At 43.3% G+C, this 27,690-nt stretch overlaps 1 protein-coding gene across 1 annotated transcript in view; it reads left to right on the top strand.

Annotated features, from left to right (window-relative positions):
* The first annotated feature begins 518 nt into the window (after positions 1 to 518).
* The window catches only part of SLC4A8 (solute carrier family 4 member 8), a 38,742-nt gene continuing 11,570 nt past the window's right edge, over positions 519 to 27,690 (top strand). The window contains exons 1-13 of the mRNA XM_077838253.1: positions 519 to 653; positions 2,933 to 3,068; positions 4,124 to 4,284; positions 7,065 to 7,253; positions 8,740 to 8,831; positions 10,734 to 10,891; positions 11,305 to 11,392; positions 12,504 to 12,650; positions 14,999 to 15,090; positions 17,565 to 17,739; positions 19,697 to 19,830; positions 20,792 to 21,037; positions 24,417 to 24,522. Coding sequence (XP_077694379.1) covers positions 548 to 653; positions 2,933 to 3,068; positions 4,124 to 4,284; positions 7,065 to 7,253; positions 8,740 to 8,831; positions 10,734 to 10,891; positions 11,305 to 11,392; positions 12,504 to 12,650; positions 14,999 to 15,090; positions 17,565 to 17,739; positions 19,697 to 19,830; positions 20,792 to 21,037; positions 24,417 to 24,522 — 1,830 coding nt within the window. The 5' untranslated portion in view covers positions 519 to 547. The remainder of the gene's footprint in view (positions 654 to 2,932; positions 3,069 to 4,123; positions 4,285 to 7,064; positions 7,254 to 8,739; positions 8,832 to 10,733; positions 10,892 to 11,304; positions 11,393 to 12,503; positions 12,651 to 14,998; positions 15,091 to 17,564; positions 17,740 to 19,696; positions 19,831 to 20,791; positions 21,038 to 24,416; positions 24,523 to 27,690) is intronic.

Below are 27,690 nucleotides of genomic sequence, written 5' to 3' on the forward strand. Positions count from 1 at the left end.
AGTCAGCGGTTCTCAAACTTTAGCAACCTGAGGACCCCTATTTTGATGTCAAATATTTTGCAGAGCCTCAAGCCCTCTGCTCAGCCCCAGGTCCTGCCCCCACTCCACCCCTTCCCCCAAGGCTCCGCCTCTTCTCACCCCCCGCTCCACCCTTGCCCCTCCTCTTTCTGCCCCCTCCCGCAAGCGTGCCCAGTCCTCACTCCTTCCCAGTGTCTCCTACACGCCGCTGAACATCTTTTCCCGAGCGTGAGGGAGGCTCTGGGAGGGAGAGGGAGGAGTTGAGGGACGGGGAGGAGTTGATCAGCGGGGCCCGTGGACCTCCTGGAGTACCCTCGTGGACCCGTTTGAGAAACGCTGACCTAAGTGTTATTTTTTTTTTTTTTTTACTGACTTTTAACATTATAAGTTATGAAGAGCAGCTATATGAAGAGCAATGTTATACCATGGGCACCATTCATCTTGACAGGCACTGTGGGGCCAAGAGTGACACTGACTAATGTGTTTCTGCTTTGTTGCAGGGCACAGAACACTGTACGTTGGGGTACGGATGCCTTTGGTGAGACAAAGCCACAGACATCACAGGAATCATGGCCAAAAACATAGGAAACGAGACCGGGCGAAGGGAGCCATTCAAGAAGAGCAGGAATCTCATGGTAAATAAAACCTCAGGCTAATGTATGATGGGAACATAGTGTGTGTTTAATGATGGAAGCATAACTTATGTTGGTAATGGGAATAAATATTTTTTAGTAGATCCATCGATTCTGATGCCAGAAGGGACCATGATGATCATCTAGCGTGACTCCTGTATAACACAGGCGGGAGATCTTCCCCAAAATAGTTCTTAGAGCAGATCATTTAGAAAAACCCAGAGTCTTGATTTGAAAGTTATCAGGGATGGAGTATCCACCACGAGAGTTGGTAAATTGTCTGGTGTTGCTCTTCTTGGGATAACATGGGGAACTGGACATTGAAAGTTCATTGCCCAATCTCACCCCAATGAAAGCAACATCTGAAATTTTTAGTCGTTGTAGTCGCTCTGAAATAGTTGGAGCCAATCTCGTGCTAATTAGCATGTACGAAAATTAAGAGGGGAAATCCTGGCTCCACTGAAGTGAGTGGGAGCTTTTGCCGTTCGCTTCATGAGGGCCAAGAATTTACTCCTAGTAATTCAGTTTATGATCAGCATTTATTATTTGTAGAGGAAGCACCCAGAGGCCTCTACTAGGATCGGGGCCCCATTATGCTAGGCGTGATACAGACACATAGCAAGCAGCGATCCCTATCATAAAGGAGCTTACAGTTGAAATAGATAAGACAGAGGAAAGGTGGAAGAGAAACATGCAGCATACAAGCAAAGTTATCCAAGTGAAAGCTGGGAACAGTCGTGTTATTTCATGATTCGTTTTTACTTTTTGGCTCTGTTCTTTTCTTTGGGGGATTTTTAATTTGCAAAATACATTTATAATAATAGAATCACAGAAAGGTAGGCCTAGAAGGGACCTCAAGAGGTCAGGCAGTCCATGCCCTTATACTGAGGGAGGACCACATATACCTTGCCGGGTGTTTGTCTAACCTGTTCTTAAAAACCTCCAATCACTGGGATTCCACAACCTGTCTTGGAAATCTATTCCAGTATGTAACTATCCTTCTTGAATAGCTGGAAAGTTTTTCTTACTATCTAACCTACATTTCCTTTGCTGCAGATTAAGCCAATTATTTCTTGTTCTACCTTCAGTGGATGTGGAGAACAATTAATTGCTGTTCTCTTTCTAACAACCCTTAACATATTTGAAAATGGCTATCCTGTCCCCTCTCCCAACCAGTCTTCTTTTCTCAAGACTAAACATAGCCGTTTTTTTTAAACCTTTTCCTCATCTGTCACGTTTTCTAGATCTTTTATTATTTTTTTTTGCTCTTCTCTGGGCTCTTTCCAATTTTTCCACATCTTTCTTAAAGTGCGGCGCCAAGAAGTGGACTCAGTACTCCCGCTGAGGCCTTGCCAGTGCTGAGTAGCGTGGGCCAATTACCTCCAGTATCTTACATATGATACTCCTGGAGTAGGGGTGAGGTGAGATGGGGAAGTATGAATTAGCGGAAAAGACAGAGGCATTAACTGAAAGGTCACTAACATTATGATGTATTTAGGACCAAACTCAATAGGGAATTTGAGGTGTTGCCACGACAATACTCAACACTGGGGCTTTATTCTGTTATGTTTTATGTAAATCTACTTGCTGTAGTGTCTCATGCGAACAACATCATGTAAACATGGGCCCTCTTTTTGGGGAAGTGATAGTATCTTAGTCCCAGATTTGTACTTGCTTGTTCTTGTACTAGAACCCTGTTGTGCTAGGTGGTGTATAAACATAGAACAAGAATCCCTGCTCCAAAGAGCTCATGTTCCAAATAATGCAATTTTTTACAAATTTTATCACAGGCGCTGACTTTCTAATTTCCCGGGGCGGGCGCGGGGAGAGGGTGCTTGACTCGTGCTCTGCCCGAGGCCCCGCCCCCACTCCACCCTTTCCCCCAAGAGCCCACCCCACCTCGTTCTGCCCCCTCTCCCGAGCGCCTCGTCCCACCCCTTCTCCCTCCAGGACCTCCTGCACGCCGCTGAACAGCTGATCTGCGGTGGGTGGGAGGTGCTCGGCGGGAGGGAGAGGAGCTGATTGGCGGGGCCGCCGGTGGGTGCTGAGCACCCACTTTTGTTTTCTGTGGGTGCTCCAGCCACAGAGCACCCATGGAGTCGGTGCCTATGAATTTTATATTTGGCTTCTGACATGTGGGTTGGTTTGAAACCAAGCATCTTTGGCGTGCTGTTTCTTTTCGATACATATAACAATGAGCAACCTCTTCCTTTTAAATGTGGCATTTTTTGAATGGCGTAACCTGGTCACAGCAGATGCCTCTTTAATTGTTTGTTAATTAGACACCCCGTCTCAGCGAGTTCAGTTTATCCTTGGTATGGAGGAGGATGAGGAGCATGTTCCCCATGATTTGTTCACAGAGCTGGATGAAATCTGTGTGAAAGAAGGGGAAGATGCAGAATGGAAGGAAACGGCCAGGTGACACAAAGCTATATACTCCACCGGCTCAATGAAACTGAATGTGTTTTTGTGACCTCCCATCAGGCCATGTTTTTGGTCCCATTTCCTTGAAGTGCTGCCCAGTGACACCACCTGCTGGAAGAAGAGATGCTGCTGCTAGACAGGGCTTTCATAGTCTTGTCATTTCTAGAGTGTGACTTGGTAAAGCAGTGTGGGAGGAAGATATGATGCAGATCCCTTGTATATAGCACAGCACCTCTGCTTTTTCATGCACCTCTGGTGTAATAACAGCATGTGGAAGAATCAAAGGCAGGCATGTTGATGTACAGACATGGAGAGGCAGTGTAATCCAGTGATCAGTGTGTTAGCCTGGGCACATGGGAGACCCAGGTTCATGTCCCTGCTCTGAGACAGGCTTGCTGTGTGACCTTGGGCAAGTCACTTAGTCTCTTTCTGCCTCAGTTTCCCATCTGTAAAATGGGGACAGTAGCGATGCCCTGCATCACAGGGGCTTGGGAAGCTAAATACATTAAAGACTGAGAGATGCTTAGGTACTAGGATAATGGGCACCATAATAAGATAGAAAGGCATGGATGTTGTGAGGAAAAATGCTTTAAAGATTATGAGGCATTTGTGCATTATACTAAAAACATAAAAATGGTCATACTGAGTCAGACCAAAGGTCCATCTAGCCCAGTATCCTTTCATCTGACAGAGGCCAATGCCAGATGCTTCAAAGGAAATGAACAGAACAGGGCAATCATCAAGTGACCCATCCCCTGTCGTCCAATCCCAGCAGCTGATCTGCCTTATGTAAAATAAATATAAAATAGACCCTTCAGCACATTATTAGAGCTGGTGGAAATTTCTGCCTCAGCTGCTTAAAAAACAAAATGTGCACTCGATCCTCTTCCCTTCTCCAGCTTTGAACCGTTAATTGAGTTACCGAATGTCTATTGTGTAGATTTCAAACACAGCTTTGTATCTCTGCAACACCTGCTTAAGAGTCTTTTCATTGGAAGTGGTCGCTGCCGGTACGGTATTTATTTGTGTTTGGTTTGCCATGCTTCCAGGTGGCTGAAGTTCGAAGAGGATGTGGAGGATGGAGGAGAACGCTGGAGCAAACCCTATGTCGCGACACTTTCATTACACAGTCTCTTTGAGCTGAGGAGTTGCATCATGAACGGGACTGTCCTTCTGGATATGTGTGCCAACAGCATCGAGGAAATTGCAGGTACCGCTCTAGTGAGGGATCAGTTGTGTCATGTGAGAGAAAAAAGCTTCAGGGAATACCCTTGTGCATTTTTGAAGGAAATAAATTCCCTTTGCACCATGTTTGTTCCTGCAAAATCCTCGGTAGGGATGTCATCAAAACAGCAAATGTTAAGCAAATATGCACAGAAACCGAACTTTAGGTTTGGAATCATGATTTTTCCACCCTGAAATCCTGATTACATTCATCCAAGCAAGGTCCGGAAACAGACCATGTGACAATCAAAAGAGTGCATCTTTCAAATATCAAATTCTCTCATGTTTTACAGCATTAGAATGATTCAGAGAAATCATTTGGAGAATAACTTCAGATAACAGAAATGAGTCTCATAGGTTAACATGCTGTTGTTGTAGTAGAAGTGTATGTCTGGACCATTTGGGGTCAGAAAAAGAGGTAAAATTCATTGAATAAACTATTTGTTACAAATAATTCACCTACGTTTATTCTGTTTTAAGACACGGGAATCTGTGTGAACTGCGCAAGTTCTTTAAGGGCTTATCTACATAGGAAAACAGTCCAGACTAGCTATTGCAGGCATGAACTCCCCATGTGGACACTTTTAGTCCACACCAGGGGTGCTTGTATCTGGTTTAATTTAGTCCTCTTTGAAAATGGATTAAGCTAAACTGCAAAAAGACACTTTTAGCGTTTGCCTACACATGAAAATTAATCCGGAATAAGGTAAGGTATAAATTTAAAGTGTAATAACTATTCCTGATTGATGCCATGAGTGGACACTCTTATTAGTTTAATCCAAATAGTTGGGATTAAGATAATTACATTGTAAATAATTCAGAATATTGCACTCTTACTCTGGGGTAAGAACATCTGCACATGGAGATAATCCGGAATAGTTAATCCTCTTTAAATTCATGCCCCAATCTTATTTTGGATTGATTTTCATATGTGGACAAATCCTAATTCCGCATTACCTTAATCCATTTCCAAAGTGGATTGAGACAATTCAGAATAAATCAGAATAGTCGGTTTGGAATAACTCCCCATGTAGATAAAACCTTACTGTGGAATAGGCGTGTCCAGACAGGAAGTTAGTGCAGAATAGAATCATAGAATAGAATCATAGAATATCAGGGTTGGAAGGGACCTCAGGAGGTCATCTAGTCCAACCCCCTGCTCAAAGCAGGACCAATTCCCGACTAGCTTTTGCACTTTATATTCAGTCCCTAGTTTATTTTGCAATGTGTAGACAAGACCTAACTTTCAAAGCCAGGCTTCCTTTGGCAGATGACCAAGTAATACATTTCTGTTGAGGAGATAATTGAGGGTAATTGAGAAAGCAGCTTTGAAGAAATTATTTTTGACTGGCAGGTCTCCATTCAAACTCTTTCAAGGTCTGGTGATGTCAGATCCGTTCTTAGAACATTCCTCCCCGAGTGCTGCCAGTTACAGTCAATTATCCAAGAAATCTCAGGGAAGCCAGTTATAGACTGGTTATAATTTGGTTAAATGTGTAGATCAATGCAATCAGGAAAGAAAACTGCATTACTGAGAATGGGGAATAACAACTGCATTCGCTAAGCAGTGAATAATCATTTCGCAGAGACTTTTTAGCAAAGAAAAATTCCTGCCTCCGTTGAAAGACAAAGAATATGTGTACACAGCAGCTGGGAGTGTGCTTCTCTGCATGGTTAGACAGACGTGTGCTCGCTCTGCTTGAGTTAGCTGTCTGAGTAAAAGCCTGATCCCCTGGGTATGCACTCAGGGGGCTAGCCTGAGTCACTGCGTGTGCCACCGTGGCTACGCTGCTCCTTTTAGCATGCTAGCTCAAGCAGAACCAGCGTGTGTCTGTTTATCCATGCTGGGAAATACGTTCCCAGCAGCTGTGCAGGCTTACCCAAAGATGTATTAACAATGCTACGTCTCCCTAAATAAGATTGCGTTGGCATTGGTTGGCTGTTCCGTCTGGCGGTAGTAATGCTCTCCTATGAGGCGTGCAACCTTATTCCTGGCTTATCATGGGTTGAGAATATCACAGGTTTTGTTCTTTGATGGCTGGCTGGGGCTGTTGTGATTCTTGGAGTGAATCCACCAAAGTTACTGTCTCACCCTCTCTCTTCCTCAGTGTTTGGAAAGCATGTAGCCTGCTGTCAGCATGACTGCAATACGAACATGAGGGGGTGGTTTGCAGGGGGGAAGGATGATCTTGTGGTTAAGGCTTTTCACCAGGAAACAAAGGGGGAGGGTTTAATTCTCAGCTCAGGCATGGGCTTGTTGGAGGTACTTAATCTGTGTGGTACCTCAGTTTCCCCCATGTGTGAAATGGGGATAGTCCTTTCCCATCATATGGGAAGGTTGTGGAGGTGTAATTCAGATATGGGAATCTGTGATTGCTGTGGCCATGAAGTCTTTCTAAGCACAGAGCTAAATAAGAATAGTTTGGGGGCATGTTTAGTTCTGTCTGTGGTACCTATACGGCCTGCTTTACTGAGGACTCCGAGCACCTCCCATTCATTAATGCATTTATCCTCACAGCTCCCTCTGGGAGATAGAGTAATGCTATTATCCCATTTTACAGGTGTAACTGAGGCATAGGGAGACTTGCCCAAGGTCACACAGGACTTATGTGGCAGAGCAGGGACACAAATTCAGTCCTAGAATAGCGCCCTAATTACTGTACCACCCTTCCTATTGGCTTGTACATTTAGCACATGGACATTCATCAGTGACACAATCTGTACCTGTTGCAAGCTAGAGAATTGCCTTTTTTCCCTCGGCCCCAGATATAATCCTGGATCAGCAAGAACCAAGCAGTGAGTTTGATGAAAGCATGAGAGAGAGACTCCGGGATGCCCTCTTAAAAAAGCATCATCACCAGAACGAGAAGAAGAGGAACAACCTCCTTCCGATTGTCCGCTCTTTCACTGATGTCAGCAAGAAGCAGTCGGATCCACACTTATTGGACAAAACGGGTGAGGATTTCTGGGTCGCATCTTCAGACAGCCTGACCCTTTGAGATGGGATTTTCCAAAAGCCTAAATCACCAAGGATTATCTATGACTTCACTGAAAAAAACCACAGTGTTGGTTTTTTACCTCACGATTAAAGCTGGAAAGCTGAGGGAATAACAGATTTTACGGTTTGCCGGCGGTTCGGAAAAATGAAATATTTTGCAATTTTTGTGAAGCAAAAAAGTAAAAAAAAAAAAATAAAAAACCCACCTTATTTCAGGTCAAAGAAAATGCTCCATTTCAATGTCACGCATTTCAAAAATAACATTAAAGGAAATTTCTGTGCCGTGTGTCGTCTCGACCCAAAAGAAACATATTATTTTGTTTTGAAAATGTCGAAATGAAACATTTCAACGTTCTTGGAAATTTTTGTGGTTGTTTGTTTTTCTCGAGACGAACAATTCGGCCAAACTGATACGAATCCATGAAATGTTTCATTGTCACTGACTCTGCACGTTTTTGCTGAAAAAAGCTTCAGGCAAAAAACGGCGCTTAGTTCTAATGATGAAGCCGGCTGGCTGGTAGTTTTGACTCCTTAGCATTCATGCAATACGGATTGCTGTGTCACAAGTATCAATGTAAATAACGAGGAGTCCGGTGGCACCTTAAAGACAAACAGATTTATTTGGGCCTAAGCTTTCGTGGGTAAAAAAACCCCACTTTTTCAGATGCAACCCACTAAAAGCTTAGGCCCAAATAAATCTGTTCATCTTTAAGGTGCCACCAGACTCCTCGTTTTCGTGGGTATAGACTAACATGGCTACCCCTCTGATAAGTATCAATGTAAAATCTTAGTGGAGACAATGCATTTTAGGTGAGGGGTATACAATTAACCTCAAATAGCTACACTGAGGTCAAAACTACCTAGGCCTTGTAAAAGATACACCTTTTCCTGCAGTGAAGCTAAAGCCTTTAACATGCATTAGAAAAGAGAGGTTTCAGAGTAGCAGCCGTGTTAGTCTGTATCTGCAAAAAAAACAGGAGTACTTGTGGCACCTTAGAGACTAACAAATTTATTAGAGCATAAGCTTTCGTGAGCTACAGCCCACTTCATCGGATGCAGGTGATCCTGTAAAACGCATGAAGCTATCGCTTGTCAAGACGCCCCAAAATAAGAAGACTTCTTGTAATGGGACTCAGGGAAATTGGGAGGAAGTTTCTATAAGGGTTTTCTTTTCTTTATTTCTCTTTAGTTATTTTTATTATTTTTCATGATGGGACCTTGGGAGAAGGAGCTGATGTTCGGCAGCTCAAAAGCTGTTTATATATTTGCTCTAGAGTCCTTCTAGCTGATGGTAGCAGTGTGTGACTACTTAGCATCCATGCAAATACAATGCTGATCAGTACATCACAAGTACTAACTACTGTCCTGCAACCGTGTGTGTTGGCCAGAAATGGTGCACAGGAAGCATGCTTCCTTGGGCTTTCTGATATCTTTTTCTTTTAGCAACGCACACGCTGTCTCCTCAGCCTGGCACTACCAATCTAGAAGTTAAAAACGGAGTGACCCAGGACACTAGTCCTATGGATTTAAGCAAGGTGAGAGCTATGTGTGGCTGTCACTCAAGGTAAATACAAGCAATGTGGATAATCTGGTGGGCCCAGATGTTTCGAGAGCTCAGCATGCTGGGTGGCAATTAATTGACCTTTAACTATTCATGGTAAATAGGCCCAATGGCCTGTGATGGGATGTTAGAGGGGGTGGGATCTGAGTTACTACAGAGAATTCTTTCCTGGGTATCTGGCTGGTGAATCTTGCCCACACGCTTAGAGTTCAGCTGATCATCATATTTGGGGTTGGGAAGGAATTTTCCTGCAGGGCAGATTGGAAGAGGCCCTGTGGGTTTTTCGCCTTCCTCTGCAGCATGGGGCACGGGTCACTTGCTGGAGGATTCTCTGCACCCTGAAGTCTTTAAACCACGATTTGAGGACTTCAATAGCTCAGACATAGGTGAGAGGTTTATCGCAGGATTGGGTGGGTGAGATTCGGTGGCCTGCATTGTGCTGGAGGTCGGACTAGATGATCATAATGGTCCCTTCTGACCTTAATATCTATGAGTCTATGAGGAGCCTGCTTGAAAAAACTGGCCATACATTTCATAATGGGGCGTGAAGTAGAGTTTGGTGACATTTTTTAGCCAAAGCTTTTTTTGGCTAAAAAATGCAGATTTGGGTTGTCTGAAACCTTTTGGGTACTTGTGTTGAATTTGCTGAAATGTTTCAGCTGGGAAAAAAACGGCGACAAAAAACCCAACACATGTTTTGGTTGTGACATTTTCTGACCGAATCATTTTGATTGGAAACAACTTTTCCTTTGGAATTTTACCTCAGTTCCATTAAAAAAAAAATACACGCCTCCCCTTGAAAAATGAAACAAAAAGTTTCTTTCAGGTTGAACAAAATATTTCATGTGACCCGAAACAATTATTTGCCCCTGTTTTTTTCTGGTTTGGGCCACAAACCAAAAAATTGGTTATTTGCAGAGGGCTAGTGCTGAGTGCTTTGACAGACATCCTTATTTAGGTGCCTAAACTGGAGGTGAGCTTTTTTAAAATCAGATCCTAATTGTGGGTGCTGAGAACGTGAAAATCTGTTCCTGAGTTCTTACAACTTGATTTGGCCCTTGGGTTGGGCCATCTTGGCTTAACCATTTGTTCACTGAGATCAACCATTGGCATGTGATGCTTATTCCACATTGGGAGGTTATACTGGAATAACTATATAGATTTAAATTCACTCGTTATTAGAGCCGGGTGAAGTTTTTTTGAGGAATATATTTTTGAGAAATTTGCCAAAAAAATAGATTTTTCCAGGTGGTGACACTTCACAAATTTGGGTTGAATTTGGCAAATAGTTTCAACAGAAAAAAAATTGGTTTTTTTTTTCCAAAAAGTCAAAGTACCCCAAAATGTCCCAAAACAAAAGTACCCCCAAAGACATTTCATTGTGGGTTGAACAAAACATTTTTGGTTGAAATGAAAATGAAATGAAAAGAAAAAATTAGTTTCAGATCAACCAAAATGTTTTCTTTGACCAAAACCAATTTTTTTCTTCAGTTTTTTCCCCCTGTTTCATTACCAAAAAAATCGAAAACATTCAGTTTTTGACTGGAACCGAACTGAATTTTGTTTCAGATTTTTTTGGTTTGTCCCCTCTCCCCCCCACCCCCGAACATAATATCAAATATTAGCTCATCTCTTCTCCTTAGATTATACAGAAAAAACTTTCCCATGTAAACAAGTTCAAAGGCACCTTTATAACAGTACAACTGCATCCATGCTACGGTTGTATCGATTTAATGATTTCAGTAGAAAAGCACGCCCTCCAACCAGAATAATTAAACTCATATAAAACCTGTGGAGAGAGCAGGCCTCAAAGGTGCAGCTGTTGATCTGCAGAAGTGACTCCTAATTGTCTGAAAAATTATTTCTTCATAACTAGGCGGAGCTTCATTTCATGAAGAAAATTCCTACTGGAGCAGAAGCTTCCAACGTTCTAGTGGGAGAGTTGGATTTCCTCCTTCGTCCCCTGGTGGTGTTCGTGCGTCTGACACCAGCTGTCCTTCTCTCAGGCATGACAGAAGTCCCGATCCCAACAAGGTAAGGATGCTAAAAAACACTTTACCTTTTTTTAAAATGAAAAAATATTTAAAAAATTAAATTAAAATATGTCTATATATTCAAATCTGATCCAAAAAAAATCTATGGAAAGTCCCAGTACACTCAGGCCAGCTTTACTCTTGTGCCTTTTATCAGCTCAGTGCACAGGGATGGGTTCCGAATGAACTCCATCCAGTGGGTGAAGTGAAGTTTTTAGAGAAGCAATACGCTTAAAGGGAGAGATTTTCAGAGGCATTAATGTGCCTAACGCCCATTGCAAGTCCATGAGCATTGTGTGCTAACTCCTGTTGAAGCTGATTTACTGTGCAGATCCCTTTGGAAACTTCACACAGTTTTTTTGCTCTTTACCAGGATTTTAATAAGAGCATTTTTTCTCTGTTTTATGTGGCCAGGTTCTTATTTTTCTTGTTGGGACCAGAAGGGAAAGCACATCAGTACCATGAGATTGGCAGGTCAATGGCTACTCTCATGACAGATGAGGTATGGTATGGCACAAGTGACAATTTCAGCTCTTCTCCTTTGCATTTCCTTGTTTTCTGCCTTTTCTAAATCATTCCCTCTCTCAGCCCAGGATTTAAGGGCATGTACTGTCTGTTTCCAGACTGATCAGATAAAGAATGAGATCAGGATGGGTGTGTAACACTAGGGAAGTTTGTTCTCTTCCCCAGCAGCAGCCAAAATCCAAATTTGCAAAATAGCTCAGCCTCCATTTAGGCATCAAAATAAGTGCCCGCTTTTCAACAACTCCGCTCAAAGGCCCTTATTATGGGCGAGGAATAGGCTGTCTGAAAATTTTCCATTGAAACTGTTTTTTGATGGAAGGTTGAGTTTAATTTCAATGAAGCAAAATATTTTGCAAAAAGTGTGTTCTGTGGAACATTCTGATTTATTTGTTGAAAAAATGAATGCCTGAAATTTGAAATATTTTAGTCAAAAGCTGAAATGGCCAAATCTTGAAATATTTTGACTTTGAAATGCCACCCCAGTGCCTCATGGGACTTGTAGTTCAAGCACCTCAGGCTCCCATTCTCCTCTGTGTGCTGGGTTCCCCAGCCAGACTACATCTCCCATGATGCACCACAGCCAGTGACTGTCCAAGAGGGGAGGCCATGGTTCATCATGGGAGATGTAGTCTGACCAGAGAACCTGTTTTTTACAGGACAATGGGAGCATGAGGTCAGCAAACTACAATTCCCATGAGGCAAATCAGTGGCATTTCAGAATCAAAATATTTTTGTTTTTTTAATTTTTCACTGAGCTCTTGAAATTTTATCTGGGAATAAACCTCATTCTCTGACCAGCTCTAGTCAACTAGCACTTGACAATCTGGCCCATTATTATGGTCTTTTTGTTATTACTCAAGTGAGGCAGTGTGATCTAGTGGATAAGGCACTCGACTGGGATTCAGGAGACCTGTTTTTGGTTCCCTGCTCTGTCTTTGAACTGCTGTGTGACATAGAATCATAGGGTTAGAAGGGACTGCAAGGGTCATCTAGTCTAACCCCCCAAAGGGCAAGTCACTCCATCTTTCTTTGCCTCAGTTTCCCCTTCCCAAGCTAAGCATGCCTAACCCTTACTCTCTTATTTGTAGATTTTCCATGACGTTGCTTATAAAGCCAAAGACCGTGCTGACCTTGTAGCTGGTATTGATGAATTCCTGGATCAGGTGACGGTATTGCCTCCTGGAGAATGGGATCCATCGATTAGAATTGAACCACCGAAAAATTTACCTTCCCAGGTAGGTAACATTTTTCACTTCCAGAATAAGAGAGAGACTAGAATGGCTGACGGGGATGTCTGAGCAGGAACTGTACAAAAGAGACCCCGTGAAGCAGTGTGTCATACTGGACAGAGCACAGGACGGAACTTGAGACCTGGATTTTATTCATGGCTCTGCAACTGTCATCCATGCTTGGGGCAAATCACGTCCCCTCTCTCTGCCTCAGTTTCCCCATCTCTAAAATGGGGATCATCGCTAAGGCTACGACTTAAATGGGTATTTTTAGTAAAAGTCATGGACGAGAAACAAAAAATCATGGCCTGTGACCTGTCCATGACTTATACCATAAATACCCCGATTGAATCTTGGGGGGCTGCTGCCAGAGGGGAGCACACAGCACCAGCTGCTGGGGGAAGCCTCCTGGGGGGGGGGACCAGCGTCTGCTCTGGCTGCTGCTGGAGGGATAGAGCCCCGAGGCCAGCCACTGCTCCGTCCGCCCCGGGGCCGCTGCTCAGGCGGTCTCCAGGGCCAGCTGCATTGGCTATTGCTCTGGTGGTCCCCGGGGCCAACTGCTTGGGTGGCCCTGGGGCCAGCCACACTGGCTGTTGCAGAAGTCACGGAGGTCGCAGGAAGTCACGGAATCCGTGACTTCCGCAACCTCCATGGCAAACACCAAGCCGTAATCATAACACTTCACTAGCTCACGGAGGGGTTGTGAGGATAAATACATTAAAGATTGTGAGACATGCAGATACTACAGTAATGGTGGCCATATAAGTACTTAGATAGATAGCAGAGGTGGCCAGTCTGGATTTCAAAGAGAGGGGCTGGTGGAACACTGTTCTGTGCGAGAGACCATCAGCTCTGGATCTAGCTGTGTCAGTCCAGTCCAAAATTAGACTATGGTGTGTTCATCTTTTTTGCCTGTGCAAAGTGTATCTGTCAGTACAACCTTCAAAGGCAGGTAGGGGTTGATTTGTGGAGTGGGAGTTTGGGGCTGTTTAATTGTATTTCTGGTTTTGCAACTGATGGCCGAGCACTGTGTGCAAGTCAGAAGAAATGAACACAAATCAATAAATAATTGCAGCAGAGTTTCTTAATGAGGCTGGATGTTTCAGTGTAGAGATGTGATTGGCAAGGTCCTAATGCTGCCCTGGATACAATTAGGGTGACTAGATAGCAAGTGTGAAAAACTGGGACACTTTTATTTTTGGGGGGATGAAGGTTTAGTTGCACATCTAAGACAAAGCCCCTAATATCAGGACGTCTGTCACCGTAGGTAAAATAGAATGTGAAAGACACAGCGTGAATAAGCTACTCCCCTGAGCGATGTTAAGTTACACTGACGTAAGCGCTTGTGCACACAGCTCTCTGTTGGCAGGAGAGCTTCTGCTGACGAAGAAATGGGGTCGGGGCGTGGGGGCTTCCCCCGCCCACCCAGCACTCTTGCCGGGGAGCGGGATCAGGACACAGGGGCTTCCCCAGCTCCCTGGCAGGAGAGCTGGGTGGGAAGAGCAGGGCAAGACATCGTGCCCCAACCCTGCTCCCCAGTAGGAGTGCCGGGCGGGTGGCGGGAGCGGGGTAAAGGCAGGGGGCACCTATTTTTCTGGGGTCCCCTGATTGGCTGGTCCCTGGGCCTGTGGCTAATCCGCCACTGCTTACACATGAGTATCACTTTACTTGTGTGTGAAGTGCTACTGACAGCATAAAATTAACAGCATGCATCAGTGTTTGCAAGATCAAGGCGTTAGTGTAGTGTATAGGAATTGGGTAGTACCCCTTTAAATAGTTTGGTAGCTCTCTAGTGGGCCTTTCTGTTATGGCAGAAGCCACCAGAACCTCCCAGAGCAGCTCACGCACAAGGGAATTTAAAATTTGTATTAAAGCTAATGTTAAAAAAATTATATAATACCTAGGTTAGGAAAAGAGTGTCTATACATCTGGGTATAGTGCTTAGATTATCCACAAATATAAAGTTAGTTTTTAAAAGTCATATGATACATAGAGTATATAATCAGCAATAACCCAAATTTAGGTGAAGAGATTTAACAGTACAGTTTCGATATTAGAATCCGAATACTCGCGTACATCGCTCATGAAAAGTTGTACAGAGATTTGGTTGTGGAAAGCAAAATGTATCAATGAGTGGAGATTGTCCCACAGTAATAAAGAATCAGATTGGTTGTCCATTTAGAAAATACAATCTGCGAGGACAGTATTTGTTACTTTCCTGACTGTGCTTCTCATTGGCTACTACCCAGTTCCTGCACACTCTACTAAGCACGGAAGAGTGTCTTACAATCAGATGCCTGGGATCTAGAGGAGAACACCACGAAGATCTCGCTCTTGTGTTTCTGTTTTAACAGGACAAGAGGAAGATGCCAGGTGTCCCTAATGGCATTGCTTGCCATACTGAGCCAGAACAGCACAGTGGACCCGAACTTGAACGAACAGGAAGGTTAGTGCGACCAGATTAAACATTCATCTGCCTCTCATTAAAGTTTGCCCTAGAGCTTTGCGAATAATAGATTTTTTTGGGGTTGGCACCTGTCTTTTTGTTGTGTTTGTACAGCACCTAGCATGACAGGGGCCCTGACCTGGTAAGATAAAAAATTATTATTATTATTTATTTGTATTAACAGTCAGGGCAAAAAAAGTTTCAAGTTGACACAAAACATTGTTTGGTCAATTGAAAAGTCTAGAACATTAATGTGGGGTTGAATGAAGTGTTTTGTTTAACTTGGAGCAATTGTTTTCACATGCGTGAATTTCTTAAAAATCAAGTGAAGGAAATTTCTAAACAAAAAGTCCTTTTCAATTGAAAAATCAAAATATTTTGTTTCAGAAATGTGCTCATGGGGGAAAAATGGATCTATGGGGTCAATACTTGTCCTGAGACCACTTTAAAATGGAGAGATGTATTATATTAGTTAATATAGTTGTTAATTAGTTATCAATTAATTAATAGATAAGGTGCCCAGTATATGATGACGCTCCAGTCTAAGCAGAGTAGTTCCTGGATTTTGTGGGACCAATCAAGCTTGTTGGAGCTCTTAACAAACACAAACGACAAGAATCGCTGAAGGGGACGGCTTAGTAAAGACAGTGTGTTTCCTGCACAAGGCAACGTGGTTTATGACCAGTAATGCATTGTATCTTGCATATCTGTAGGTAGGAACATTTGGATAAAGAGCCTTAATTTGAGTCAGATACCACAAGGATGCATTTTAATGATTAAAGGAAGAATATAAGCCTTAACAACAGAACCGGCTGGAAAATGGGAAGGTTTTCTAAGGGAAAATTTTGACTTTTTGGCACAATATCGAAACCTAAATATTGTAACTGAAATATTTCCATTCAAAATGGTGCCTCGTGGGAGTTGTAGTTTGGGTGGCTTATGCTGCCATTCTCCTTTATGGTTGGAGCTTTCTAGCTGGACTGCATCTCCCATGACGCACCACTTTCTCCCCCTTTTGCGGGGAGTGGCTGCATCATAGCAATTTGTGGTGGTGGTGTAGCATGGGAGATGCAGTCCTGCCAGAGTGCCTGGCCTGTATAGGAGAATGGGAACATAAAGTAGTTGAACTACAATGCCCATGAGGCACTGCAGTGCCATTTTAAATAAAAATACTTAGGATTTCAGTATTACACAGAAAAGCTGAGATTTTTCTCAGAATTTTTTTAAACAAAAAGAAGGGGAGGGGGAAATAATTTTTTGTCAAAATTTTCCATGGAGGAAGGGGTAGCAAAACATAGGGGAAACTCTCATTAGCATGATATGGCTCTTTGTTTCTCTCTAGAGACTAGACCATGTAGAGAGGTCCTGCAACTGTCCCCGAGCTTCTGTGCTCATATGACCCCCTTTAGTGTAGTATCTGAGTATATCCCAATGACCACTGGTCCCTCTAAGCTGTGCACGTGTGTGCACGCACACAGATCCTAAACCCCACGCACATGGCAAAACAACGCACGCACAAATATTTGCACAGAAGTGCAAAAATTTGCACAGAAGAAATTTTTTGCGCACGCAGCCTGTCAAAAATTAGAGGGAACGTTGCCAATGACTAATGGGTTTTGTCTTCCCAGCATCTCTGCTAGGCAGAGAAGGACTGTCGCCATATTCCAGATGGGGAAATGAGACACATGATACCTTAGGTGTCTTATCCACAGTCACGCGGGATGTTTTCTGGCTGAGCTGGGGACTGAGTGTGGTTCTTTCCCCATAGTCTAGTGGCTTATCCACCAGGCTATCGTACCTACCTATCTTTCCATCCTAATGGCTGATTCTTTAGGTCAAGCGGTAGCAGCTAATGCTTTAAGATCTAGGGATCTTAGGTTTAATCACAACCAGGGGTGTTGTTACATCCAGATATCTCTCGCTGTGGGGTGAAAACAATTATTTGAACAGCACTGGAACTCCTCATTATACTGGTGTTTGTATCACCGTAGCACCTAGGAGCCCTAGTCAGGGACCAGGACCCCATTGTGCTAGGTGCGGTATACGTGTGTATAAAAATGATTGAGAACGTAACGCTGTTCATATGCCCAGTAATGCAGAAAATTTAATGTATAGCAGTAGCAGATAGAGCACTGGACTGTGGCTAACAAGACCTGGGTTCTGTTCCCAGCTCTGCAACTGGCTTGTTGGGTGACTTCAGGCAAGTCAGTGCCCCTCTCTGTGCCTCAGTTTCCCCATCTTTAAATGGGATTCCTGAAACTTATGACCTGTGTAAAGCACTTTAAGATCTGATGGAAAGCATTGGAGCTAGGCATCATTTCATTATGAATAGTGTCAGAGCAAGGCGTAGGGTGGCTTGCAACATAACAGACTGTACAGGACAGCATTGCTTGTCTCTTGTTAAAAACAAAACAAAACCTGCCATTCTTGTCCCCAATAGGGGGGAAAATATCTCCTTTTCTTTTCTTTTGCAGGCTCTTTGGTGGTTTGATCATGGATGTGAAACGAAAAGCTCCTTGGTTCTGGAGTGACTTCAGGGATGCTCTGAGCTTGCAGTGCTTGGCGTCTTTCCTCTTCCTATATTGTGCCTGCATGTCCCCTGTGATTACCTTTGGGGGGCTGCTTGGAGAAGCGACCGACGGACAAATAGTAAGAATATTTTTTTTCTAATGCATAATGTATGATTCCCAGGAGAACAAGCTACATCAGAGAACACCAAGAGCAATAGGCATTGAATTTCACTGCTGCTAATATGTTCTGAGTTCTATTGATTTGCCTTCTGCTAGTTGATCCTTTAGGGGGCAGGTTTTCTCCACAACCAGGCAGGCTAGAAAAAATTTATTTATTTTTAAATGAAAGCTGAGAGTCTCGTGTAATCACTTGACTCCGGGAGCTGGAGCTTTAAGAAACCCTACCAAATTTGATGAGGCTCGTGATAAACTCGTGAGAGTTGTCAACACGGACTGATTTGGTGGAACGATATCAATTCACATCAGCAAAGCCGCTGTCCCATGGAATTCCATGGCATGTGCTGCTTATGCTTCGGGCACGCGAACAAAGTGTAGCTTTCAATGTTACATTTTCAAAGCTGTTATTCCATGGGGCAGCCCGTTCAGTTTGGATGGGTGAATAACCCTAACCTGGCTGAGTGATAGCTATTTAAAATTAAGATCCTGCTGGAGGTAGGATGAGAGGCATAGATAGAAAGTGATGGGTGTCCGTGTAAAACTCTCAGGGTACATCTACACTTATTTGGAGCTGGAGGTGTAGATTTTAGCTGGAGGAGGCCGATCTGTGCTAGCTCCGATTGAGCTAGTGTGCTAAAAACCGAGTGTAGCTGTTGTAATAGGAGGGGCAGCAGGGGCTAGCCGCTGTGGGCACGAGTCCAATGTCTTTCGTAATTTGGTTTCCCATTGCGCTGCATTAGACCATACAACTCCTCGTCTTGTCTTTGCCGGTGTTACTATCTCCCCGCACCCCCACAGGTTGTGTATTTATGTAAAGGTTTGCAAGAATGTGCCATGAGCCCACGCCACTTTCATTCAGCACTATGCATGTGTTCTTTTATATGCAGGCCCTCTCAGAGGTCCAGAGAGGCCCAGGCCACTTCCAGCTTTTGAGGCCCCTAGCCATAATAAAAATAAAAAAAATGATGACACATGGTCTAATCTTGTGCAATATATTTTTATTAATATTTATGAACATTTTAAACTCTTTAATATGACAAAATCTATATCAGTTAACAAAAAAATTAGGTCTTTTACCAAACCACATCTCTTATTTCCTTAAATTTGCAGCTCTAAGCTGAGAGAGCGTGTCACATTCTGGTCTGATAGGGATGCTCAGAAAAAAAAGTTGTGAAACTTATCAAATGCCAAAAAATTAAAAAGAGTCTAAATTTGAGGCCCCCTTTGAGCTTGAGGCCCAGGCCAAATGGCCCTCCTGGGCCCCCTCTGATTATCCCATGACTGCAAAATGCAGGGCCAGAGTCCAGAACCCCCCAAATTGTATTAAATCTTAAGGAAGGAAGAGGCATTTCCAGATTTTATTCACTAAATCCAATACACTGCAATCCATAAACAATACTCATCCCTAGCTCTTATCTGGCACTTTTCATCAGTAGCCCTCAAAGAACTTTACAAAGAGGGCATTATTATCTCCATTATACAGATGGGAAAACTGAGGCAGTGTATTTTGTTCCATCAAAAGGAATATAGGACTGGGAAGGACCTCCTCGGTCGCTGAGTAAAGTCCCTTAGTACTACATCCATATACGTATTGCTATTTAGAAATGTAAAATCCAAGCAAAGAGACGCAAATTGAGATTTTCAAACCAACTAAGGGATTTGGGTGCCGGATTCCCATTAAAAATCTGTCCGGGTGTTAGTCTCTTTTGAAAATAATCACTTGGATTCTCCACTAAGGCCACGTACAGCGCTCTGGAAGTGTATACTCAGCTTAAAATGGTGTGAATAGAGTTTACGCCCACCCTTATGCTCTGACAGAGCAGTGTCAAGTGGATTAAGTGTAAATGAGATTCAGACCCAATGTGTGTAAAACTTAAAGATGGAGGAATATTTATCTGTTTGTTTGTTTTTAACTTCAGAGTGCAATAGAATCCTTATTTGGCGCCTCGATGACTGGAGTTGTGTACTCTCTGTTCGCTGGACAACCCCTCACTATCTTAGGAAGTACCGGACCGGTGTTGGTGTTTGAAAAGATTTTGTTCAAGTTCTGCAAGTAAGGCGTGTGCTCTTTAGAATGTACAGAATTGACCCAGGTGGCAGATTAAAAGAATAACAGGGTGTAAAATACAGTTTTATTTCCTCCTTGCAAAGAAAACAGTGCTGCTTTTGTGAGTGATGGTGTAAGACTGGAATAGTTTGAATAGATTTAATCAAAATTGGAACAGAGAACAATACGCTTACTTTCATGAGCCGTGAATGGGTCACTCAAATGCTTAAATTTACGCACATTCTCAAGTTCCTAGCCCCCATCCCCAAATGCTTCTTTGTCTCATCCATTTCATATGTCTTGTCTTTTAGGTCTGGATCCTGGAAACACTTATGCACATGCTTAACTTCAAGCATTTAACTAATAGAGCTGATGGAAAAGTGGTTCCCCCATAGAGAATATTGATTGTTGGGTAGAAATCTGAATACTGTCCAAAAAAGTGAAATCTTTCATTTTTGGCTGAAATATTTTCGTTTCCAAGCATTCAGTTTTTTGACAAAAACTCAAATTTTCTGCAGAAAGCAGACACTTTAAAAAAAATTCATTGGAAATCCACTTTTCTTTCAATGGAAATTTTTTTGGATGGAAAATTTCCTACCAGCCATAGTAACTAATTCCATTGAATTTAAGGACTGTACATTCTTAATGTTATGCCTGTGTGTGTTTGAAGACTGAGCTCTTAAGGGCAAGGACTGAAATTTTAATATAGAAGTGTACAGTGCCTGGCTTAATTGGGCTGTGGCTAGGTTGATTAATTAATAATAAATAATAATAATAGATTTGAGCTCTTCTCTGCCTGGTCTACACCCTTGACTGGTGGTAGTTGGCCTGGAGAGCTATGATTTACTAAATTGGTCCTCATAAGAGCGTTAATGTGTGAATAAAATGTCCTGTGCCATTCACTGAAAACTGTGCACCTGTTTGCTTATTCTGACGTTTGGCGCATGTCCCTGGCTCCTTTTTGCAGAGACTATGCACTCTCCTACCTTTCCCTGAGAACCAGTATCGGATTGTGGACTGCTTTCCTGTGCATCGTCCTTGTGGCAACAGACTCCAGCTCCCTAGTACGCTACATCACTCGCTTTACTGAAGAAGCGTTTGCTTCTCTGATCTGTATCATTTTCATCTACGAAGCTCTAGAGAAACTGATTAAGCTAGGGGCAACCTACCCCGTCCACATGCACAGCCAGCTCGACCACCTTACCTTCTACTAGTAAGTTCATCTTGTGGGTTTTCCCCCCCTCCTTTTCTAAAGCTACTCTCAAACAGGACAGTAAGATGCTGATTCAGCAAAGTATGTGCCTAAGCTCAACCCTGTTTAACAAAGCATTTAAGCACACATTTAATTCCCATTGACTTCAGAAGGATTGCAGCACCTTGCTGAATAAGAAGGGTTTAAACATGTGATTAGATGAAGATGATCTAGTGCAGCGTTTCTCACCCTTTTTTGATAACAGAGACCAGCTTGTTGCCTTCCTAAGCTCTGTCAGGGAGATCTCGGGGACCAGCACTAGTCCATGGATAAGAACATAGCCATATTGGGTGAGACCAAAGGTCCATCTAGCCCAGTATCCTGTCTTCCAACAGTGGCCAATGCCAGGTGCCCCAGAGGGAATGAACAGAACAGGGAATCATCAAGTGATCCATCCCCTGTCACCCATTCCCAGCTTCTGGCAAACAGAGGCTAGGGACACCATCCCTGCCCATCCTGGCTAATAGCCATTGATGGACCTATCCTCCATGAATTTATCTAGTTCTTTTTTGAACCCTGTTATATAGTCTTGGCCTTCACAACATCCTCTGGCAAGGAGTTCCACAGGTTGACTGTACTGTGTGTGAAAAAAATACATTTGTTTGTTTTAAACCTGCTGCCTATAAATTTCATGTGGTGGCCCCTAGTTCTTGTGTTATGAGAAGGAGTAAACAACACTTCCTTATTTACTTTCTCCACACCAGTCATGATTTTATAGACCTCTATCATATCCCCCCTTAGTCATCTCTTTTCCAAGCTGAAAAGTTCCAGTTTTATTAATCTCTCCTCATACGGAAGCTGTTCCATACCCATAATCATTTTTGTTGCCCTTTTCTGAACCTTTTCCCAATATATCTCTTTTGAGATGGGGTGACCACATCTGCACTCAGTATTCAAGATTATGGCATACCACAGATTTATATAGAGGCAATGAGATATGTTTTGTCTTCTTATCTATCCTTTTCTTAAGGATTCCCAACAGTCTGTTTGCTTTTTTGGCTGCTGCTGCACATTGAGTGGGTATTTTCAGAGAACTATCCACAATGACTCCACGATCTCTTTCCTGAGTGGTAACAGCTAATTTAGACCCTGTAGCAAGGCACAACTCACCAGTGCAGCGCCTCCCGCTGGTCATCCTGGGAATTCTCTCACACTGCAGTCTGCACTACTCATCATTGGCAAGGAGGGTTTGGACCTGCTGCCTTTACCTAACCTTGGGCTGCCCCTCTGCAACCCCAGTACCTGCTTTAGGCCTTCAGCAAGGCCTGCAGGCTGGGGGTTTTCCAGCCTGGAGCTCCCTAGCTCCTCTGGCCTTTCCCCAGCCCTGCTTTACTCTGGGCACCCTGGTGAGCTCCCAAGCAGCCAAGCCCCTCTCTCTTCACAGCTAGAGAGAGACTACTTAAGCTCCTGGCTCATAGTCTTTTATAAGGTCAGCTGTGGCCTGATTGGGGTGTGGCCCCAGCTGTGGCTGCCTTCCCCATCAGCCTAGCCTTTGGCTCGCAGCACCAACCCTCTCCCAGGGCTGGCTGTAACCCTTTCAGGCCCGGAGTGGGTGATCACCCTGCTACAGACCCCATCATTTCATATGTATAGTTGGGATTACGTTTTCCAATGTGCATTACTTTGCACTTATCAACACTGAATTTCATCTGCTATTTTGTTGCCCAGTCACCCAGGTCTGAGAGATCCTTTTGTAGCTCTTTGCAGTCTGCCTGGGACTTAACTGTCTTGAGTACTTTTGTATCATCTGCAAATTTTGCCACCTCACTGTTTACCCCTTTTCCCAGATCATTTATGAATATGTTGCATAGGACTGGGTCCAGTACAGACCCCTGAGGGACACCACTATTTACCTCTCTTCATTCTGAAAACTGGTTATTCCTACCCTTTGTTTCCTGTCTTTTAACTGGTTACCAATCTATGAGAGGACCTTCCCTCTTATCCCATGACTGCTTACTTTGCTTAAGAGCCTTTGGTGAGGGACCTTGTCAAAGGCTTTCTGAAAATCTAAATGCACTATATCCACTGGATTCCCCCTTGTCCACATGCTTATTGACCCCCTCAAATAATTCTAGTAGATTGGTGAGGCATGATTTCCCTTTACAAAAACCATGTTGTCTATTCCCCAACAAATTATGTTCATCTATGTGTCTGACAATTTTGTTCTTTACTGTAGTTTCAACCAGTTTGCCCAGTACTGAAGTCAGGCTTACTGGCCTGTAATTGCTGGGGTCACCTCTAGAGCCCTTTTTAAAAATTGGCATCACATTAGCTATCCTCCAGTTGTTTGGTACAGAAGCTGATTTAAATGAAAGGTTACAGTTGACAGTTAGTAGTTCTGCAATTTCACATTTGAGTTCCTTCAGAACTCTTTGGTGAATCCCATCTAGTCCTGGTGACTTATTACTGTTTAATAAAAATTAAACAGTGGATAGAACAATGGGCTGGGGTTCATGAGACCCAACTTCAGTTGCTAGCTACTCCTGAATAGCTCCCTGTGTGGACATTCTTATTCCAGAATCCACTTTGGAAGTGGATTAAGAACATTCCAGAATAAGTGTCCACACACCGTGTTGTTCAGGATTAGCTATTTTGCTTTGAAGATACATCCTGCCTTTTTCTGGAACAGCTGTCGACAAGCCCTCTGCATCAGGCTTTCTGTATGACCCTGGGAAAATCACTTAATGTGCCTGTAATAATTCTTCTCTGTCTCGCGGGGGAATTGGGAGGATTAAATCCACCAGTGATTGTAAGATGCTCAGATATGATGGTGAAGGCCATAGAAGTGTCAGGAGTTGAATTTAAGCACACGCTTAAGTGCTTTGCTGGATTGGATCTTAATGCAAAAACTAAGCTTCTTGAACTCCAGCTGACATAATGTGTGACTGTTTAGTGGTAAAGCGCAGAGATGTGCCACAGAGGTGTGGGAACTTTTGAACAGGGAATCCACCAACACCTAGAAACCACTGGCATTTTGCTATGTACTTTGAGAGCATTATAGTGGTCTAGTGGTTCGGGCACTGGGCAGGGAGTCAGGAGACCTGCATTCAGGAGCCCTTGAACAAGCCCCTTCCCTGCTCTCTGCCTCAGTTTCCCCATCTGCACAGTGTGGATAATGGTACATATTTTGCTTTGGAGGTGCTGGTTGTGCCTCTGTAATGGAGGCTGAGCTCAGTTTTGCTCTTAAACCTTTTTGGTTTTGAGCTTAATCCTAAGAATACAGCATATCTTCCCCCAAAATTAAAAGCGAAGTATAATTATTATGCAACGAGGTTCTGTTATTGCTGAGGAGTTCCCCTCTTTTGATACTTTAACCCTAATATGTTTTCTTTGCTCTTAGCTGTAAATGTGCTGCTCCTGACAATCCCAGCAATCAAACCCTACAGTTCTGGAGCGACAGGAAGATTGTCCCTTCTGCGATTGAGTGGGCAAACCTCACTGTCAGTGTAAGTGCTTGGGCCTTTGTGCTCCTATCTGTGGCATATTACAGATCTAGGGTAACCAGATATCCCGATTTTATAGGGACAATGCTGATATTTGGGGCTTTGTCTTCTATAGGTGCCTACTGCCCTCTGTCCCAGTTTTTCACACTTGCAGTATGGTCACCGTATACAGGTCAGAAGGGAGCAGAAGGGTGTCAAGGTCCAAATAACCATCATGTCACACTCCCGCTAATGTTAGCTCTGCCTTTTCATGCTGCTGATTGTTACTTATATTCCCTGAGTTACCCCAGGTCTCAAACCGGACTAGAACTACTGTAATACAAATGATGCAGTTCAGATTCTTGTGAGTTTAAAATTAGGGCTGGCTGGAAAACAGGAATTCTCTTTTGCAAAAAAATGTCAAGGTTTCAGCATTTGTTTTCACCGCAATGAAACGGAAACCTTCCACCGTTTCCTGTGAATACGAGAGAGAGAGAGAGCAAGCGAGCCTAAGGCCTGCTCCGCAATAGCTTGGTGGTTACAGTGCTCACCTGGCCTAGGGGAGACCTGTTCTACCTGATATGGAGGAGAGATGAACCTGGGTCTCCAGGTGAGTGTCATAACAGCTGGAATATATAGTCAGAATCTCTGTTGGGGCTGCTGTACTTTGTATAAATAAAACCTTCTGCCAGAAAATAGTGGGGCAGAGGGAGACTGAGTCTAGCCTGGTGGATAGGATGCTTACCTAGCATGTGGGAGTTTCAAGTCCTTGCTCTGTCTATCACCCAGCTGAGTGCCCTAGTCCCCAGGCCATTGGCTATTCAGGGGTCACTCCCCTGACATCCCATCCAGGTTCTGTGAAAATGTTGCCAAAACTAACCCCTTCCTACCAAAAGTTATAGTTGGCATTTTCTGATGGAAAAACATTTTGTCAGAAATTTCCTGACCAGCTCGAGTTTAAATGCTTGGGACCAGCATTCTCTTGGCCAGGGGAGGTGATCATCCGCAAAGACCCAAGCAGTAAATGCAGCCTGCCTATGCCCTTGATTTAGGAAAGCATCTCTGTTCAGGAAAGCAATCCTGTGCTCGGCACTAAGTCCACACTTACGTCTCATTGAAGTCAATGGGACATAAGCGCACGCTTAAAGTTAAGAACGTGCGCAAGTGCTTTCCTGATTTGGGGCCTCATTACTCCAAGCCCGGGACTCGGATTCAGTAATGTGCTTAAGCATATCGCTTTCTTTAGGCATGTGAGATGGGGAACTGCTTAAAACTAGGTGTGTGTTTAAGTCCTTTATTGGAATCGGGGACCCTGTGTGGAACATAGAGGTCTTTTCCCAAAATCTTCTGATCACTTCATGTGGGTTTTTCCATGAGAACTCACTTCTCCTTCCATCATTATCATTGACTTAACCCTCCTTTCCATCCCTCTCTCGCCTGCCCTGAATTCTTCCTTTTTCTGTGAGATGTTTCAGAGCGGTAACCGTGTTAGTCTGTATCAGCAAAAAGAATGAGGAGTCCTTGTGGTACCTTAGAGACTAACATTTATTTGGGCATAAGCTTTCATGGGCTAAAACCCACTTCATCGGATGCATGCAGTGGAAAATACAGTAGGAAGATATATATATATATATACAGAGAACGTGAACAAATGGGTGTTGCCATTACCAACTGTAACAAGACTAATCAATTAACCTTCTTGTCAACTGTTTGAAATGGGCCATCCTGATTATCACTACAAAAGATTTTTTTCTCCTGCTGATACTAGCCCACCTCAATTGATTCGTCTTGTTAGACATGATGGCAACACAACATTCACAACACAACATCCCCTGGCAGTGAGTTCCACAGGTTGTGCGTTGTGTAAAGTAATACTTCCTTTTGTTTGTTTTAAACCTGCTGCCTATTCCCTCCTTACTGCACCCTAACTTACCCCATGCTTGTTCGATGGCCATTGTGCAACGAGTAGGCATCTCCATTGGTAGCTGCCAGTTTAAATGTATTTTACTGGTAATGTCTAAGCCCGCACCTATGAGGATTTGACTCTGTGAGCCCGGTCAGAGCTGAGAGGGGAGGTTGGAGGAGCCCTGCCTGAGCAAGCAAATCTGAAGAGTATGACTGCCCTGGGCAGGCATAATGCCTCATGAGTCCAGTCCCCTGAAAAACCATGAGCAAAAATAAATCACAAGACTTGCAATAACATCATAAGACTTGGCAACAGTGCCCCATGCTCAGGAGCAGCAGGGACTGCACCTGTTCTGTAGCTATATAGCCTGTGTTTCCTCTAGTGTTGGCTCGGTAGCCTGCTGCTGCTAGCAGGGGACGATTCCTAGCTAGCTTCCTGTGAGACCTGGAGCAATGTTGTGTCTCTTTGCCTCCCCACAATTTCCTTGACCCATTAGGTGACAGATTGCAGCCACTTTGTGCGTGAGCTCTCTCTGCCCTTTCAGCACTCTAGCGCACGCTACAGGGCAACCCCAATATAGCCCATATTCTGCTAGCAATTTGTGATGTAAAACATTATTGCATTTTTTTTTGAGGGGGTAGTTTTTAAATAAAGCCGGTGTCGTTTCCACTCTATTAAGATCACATGCACTTTGGCAGGACTGTAATGCTCTCAGATGTTTTTCCATTACATTTCCATTACTGTTTTTCCATTAGTAAACAGCACTGTTTGCACAAATTAGGTCATTAGTGCAACGATTCAGGTGAAAAGAACAGGAGTACTTGTGGCACCTACAAATTTATTAGAGCATAAGCTTTCGTGAGCTACAGCTCACTTCATCGGATGTCATGCTAGATGAGTTCTTGGTTACCCAAGGTTAATAAGTGACTTAAGGCATAAGCATGCCAATGATTAGGAAGAGATTGTCAAAAGAGGTGGACACTACAGCTGGTCCCAAAAATTTTGTCCAAACAGGTTTCTATCTGAAAATTCCACTTTGATGCAACTTACATTTTCTGTGAAATTATATTTGCAGTAAAATTTCACTTCGAAAAAAAGTAAAGGAAAAAAACAGAACACATTGAAATGTCCCCGGTTTGATATATTTGGAACAAAAGTTTTTATTTTTGTTTGTTTCAAATTTATTTTTCATTTTGAAACCTACTTTATTTTGTATAAAAAATAAAAATACATTTTTAAAAGTGCTCAGAATCGAAACAAAACCTTTCAGATTTATTGAACGTTTC

The sequence above is a fragment of the Eretmochelys imbricata genome, chromosome 20, assembly GCF_965152235.1.
Source record: "Eretmochelys imbricata isolate rEreImb1 chromosome 20, rEreImb1.hap1, whole genome shotgun sequence".
Lineage (NCBI taxonomy): Eukaryota > Metazoa > Chordata > Testudines > Cheloniidae > Eretmochelys > Eretmochelys imbricata.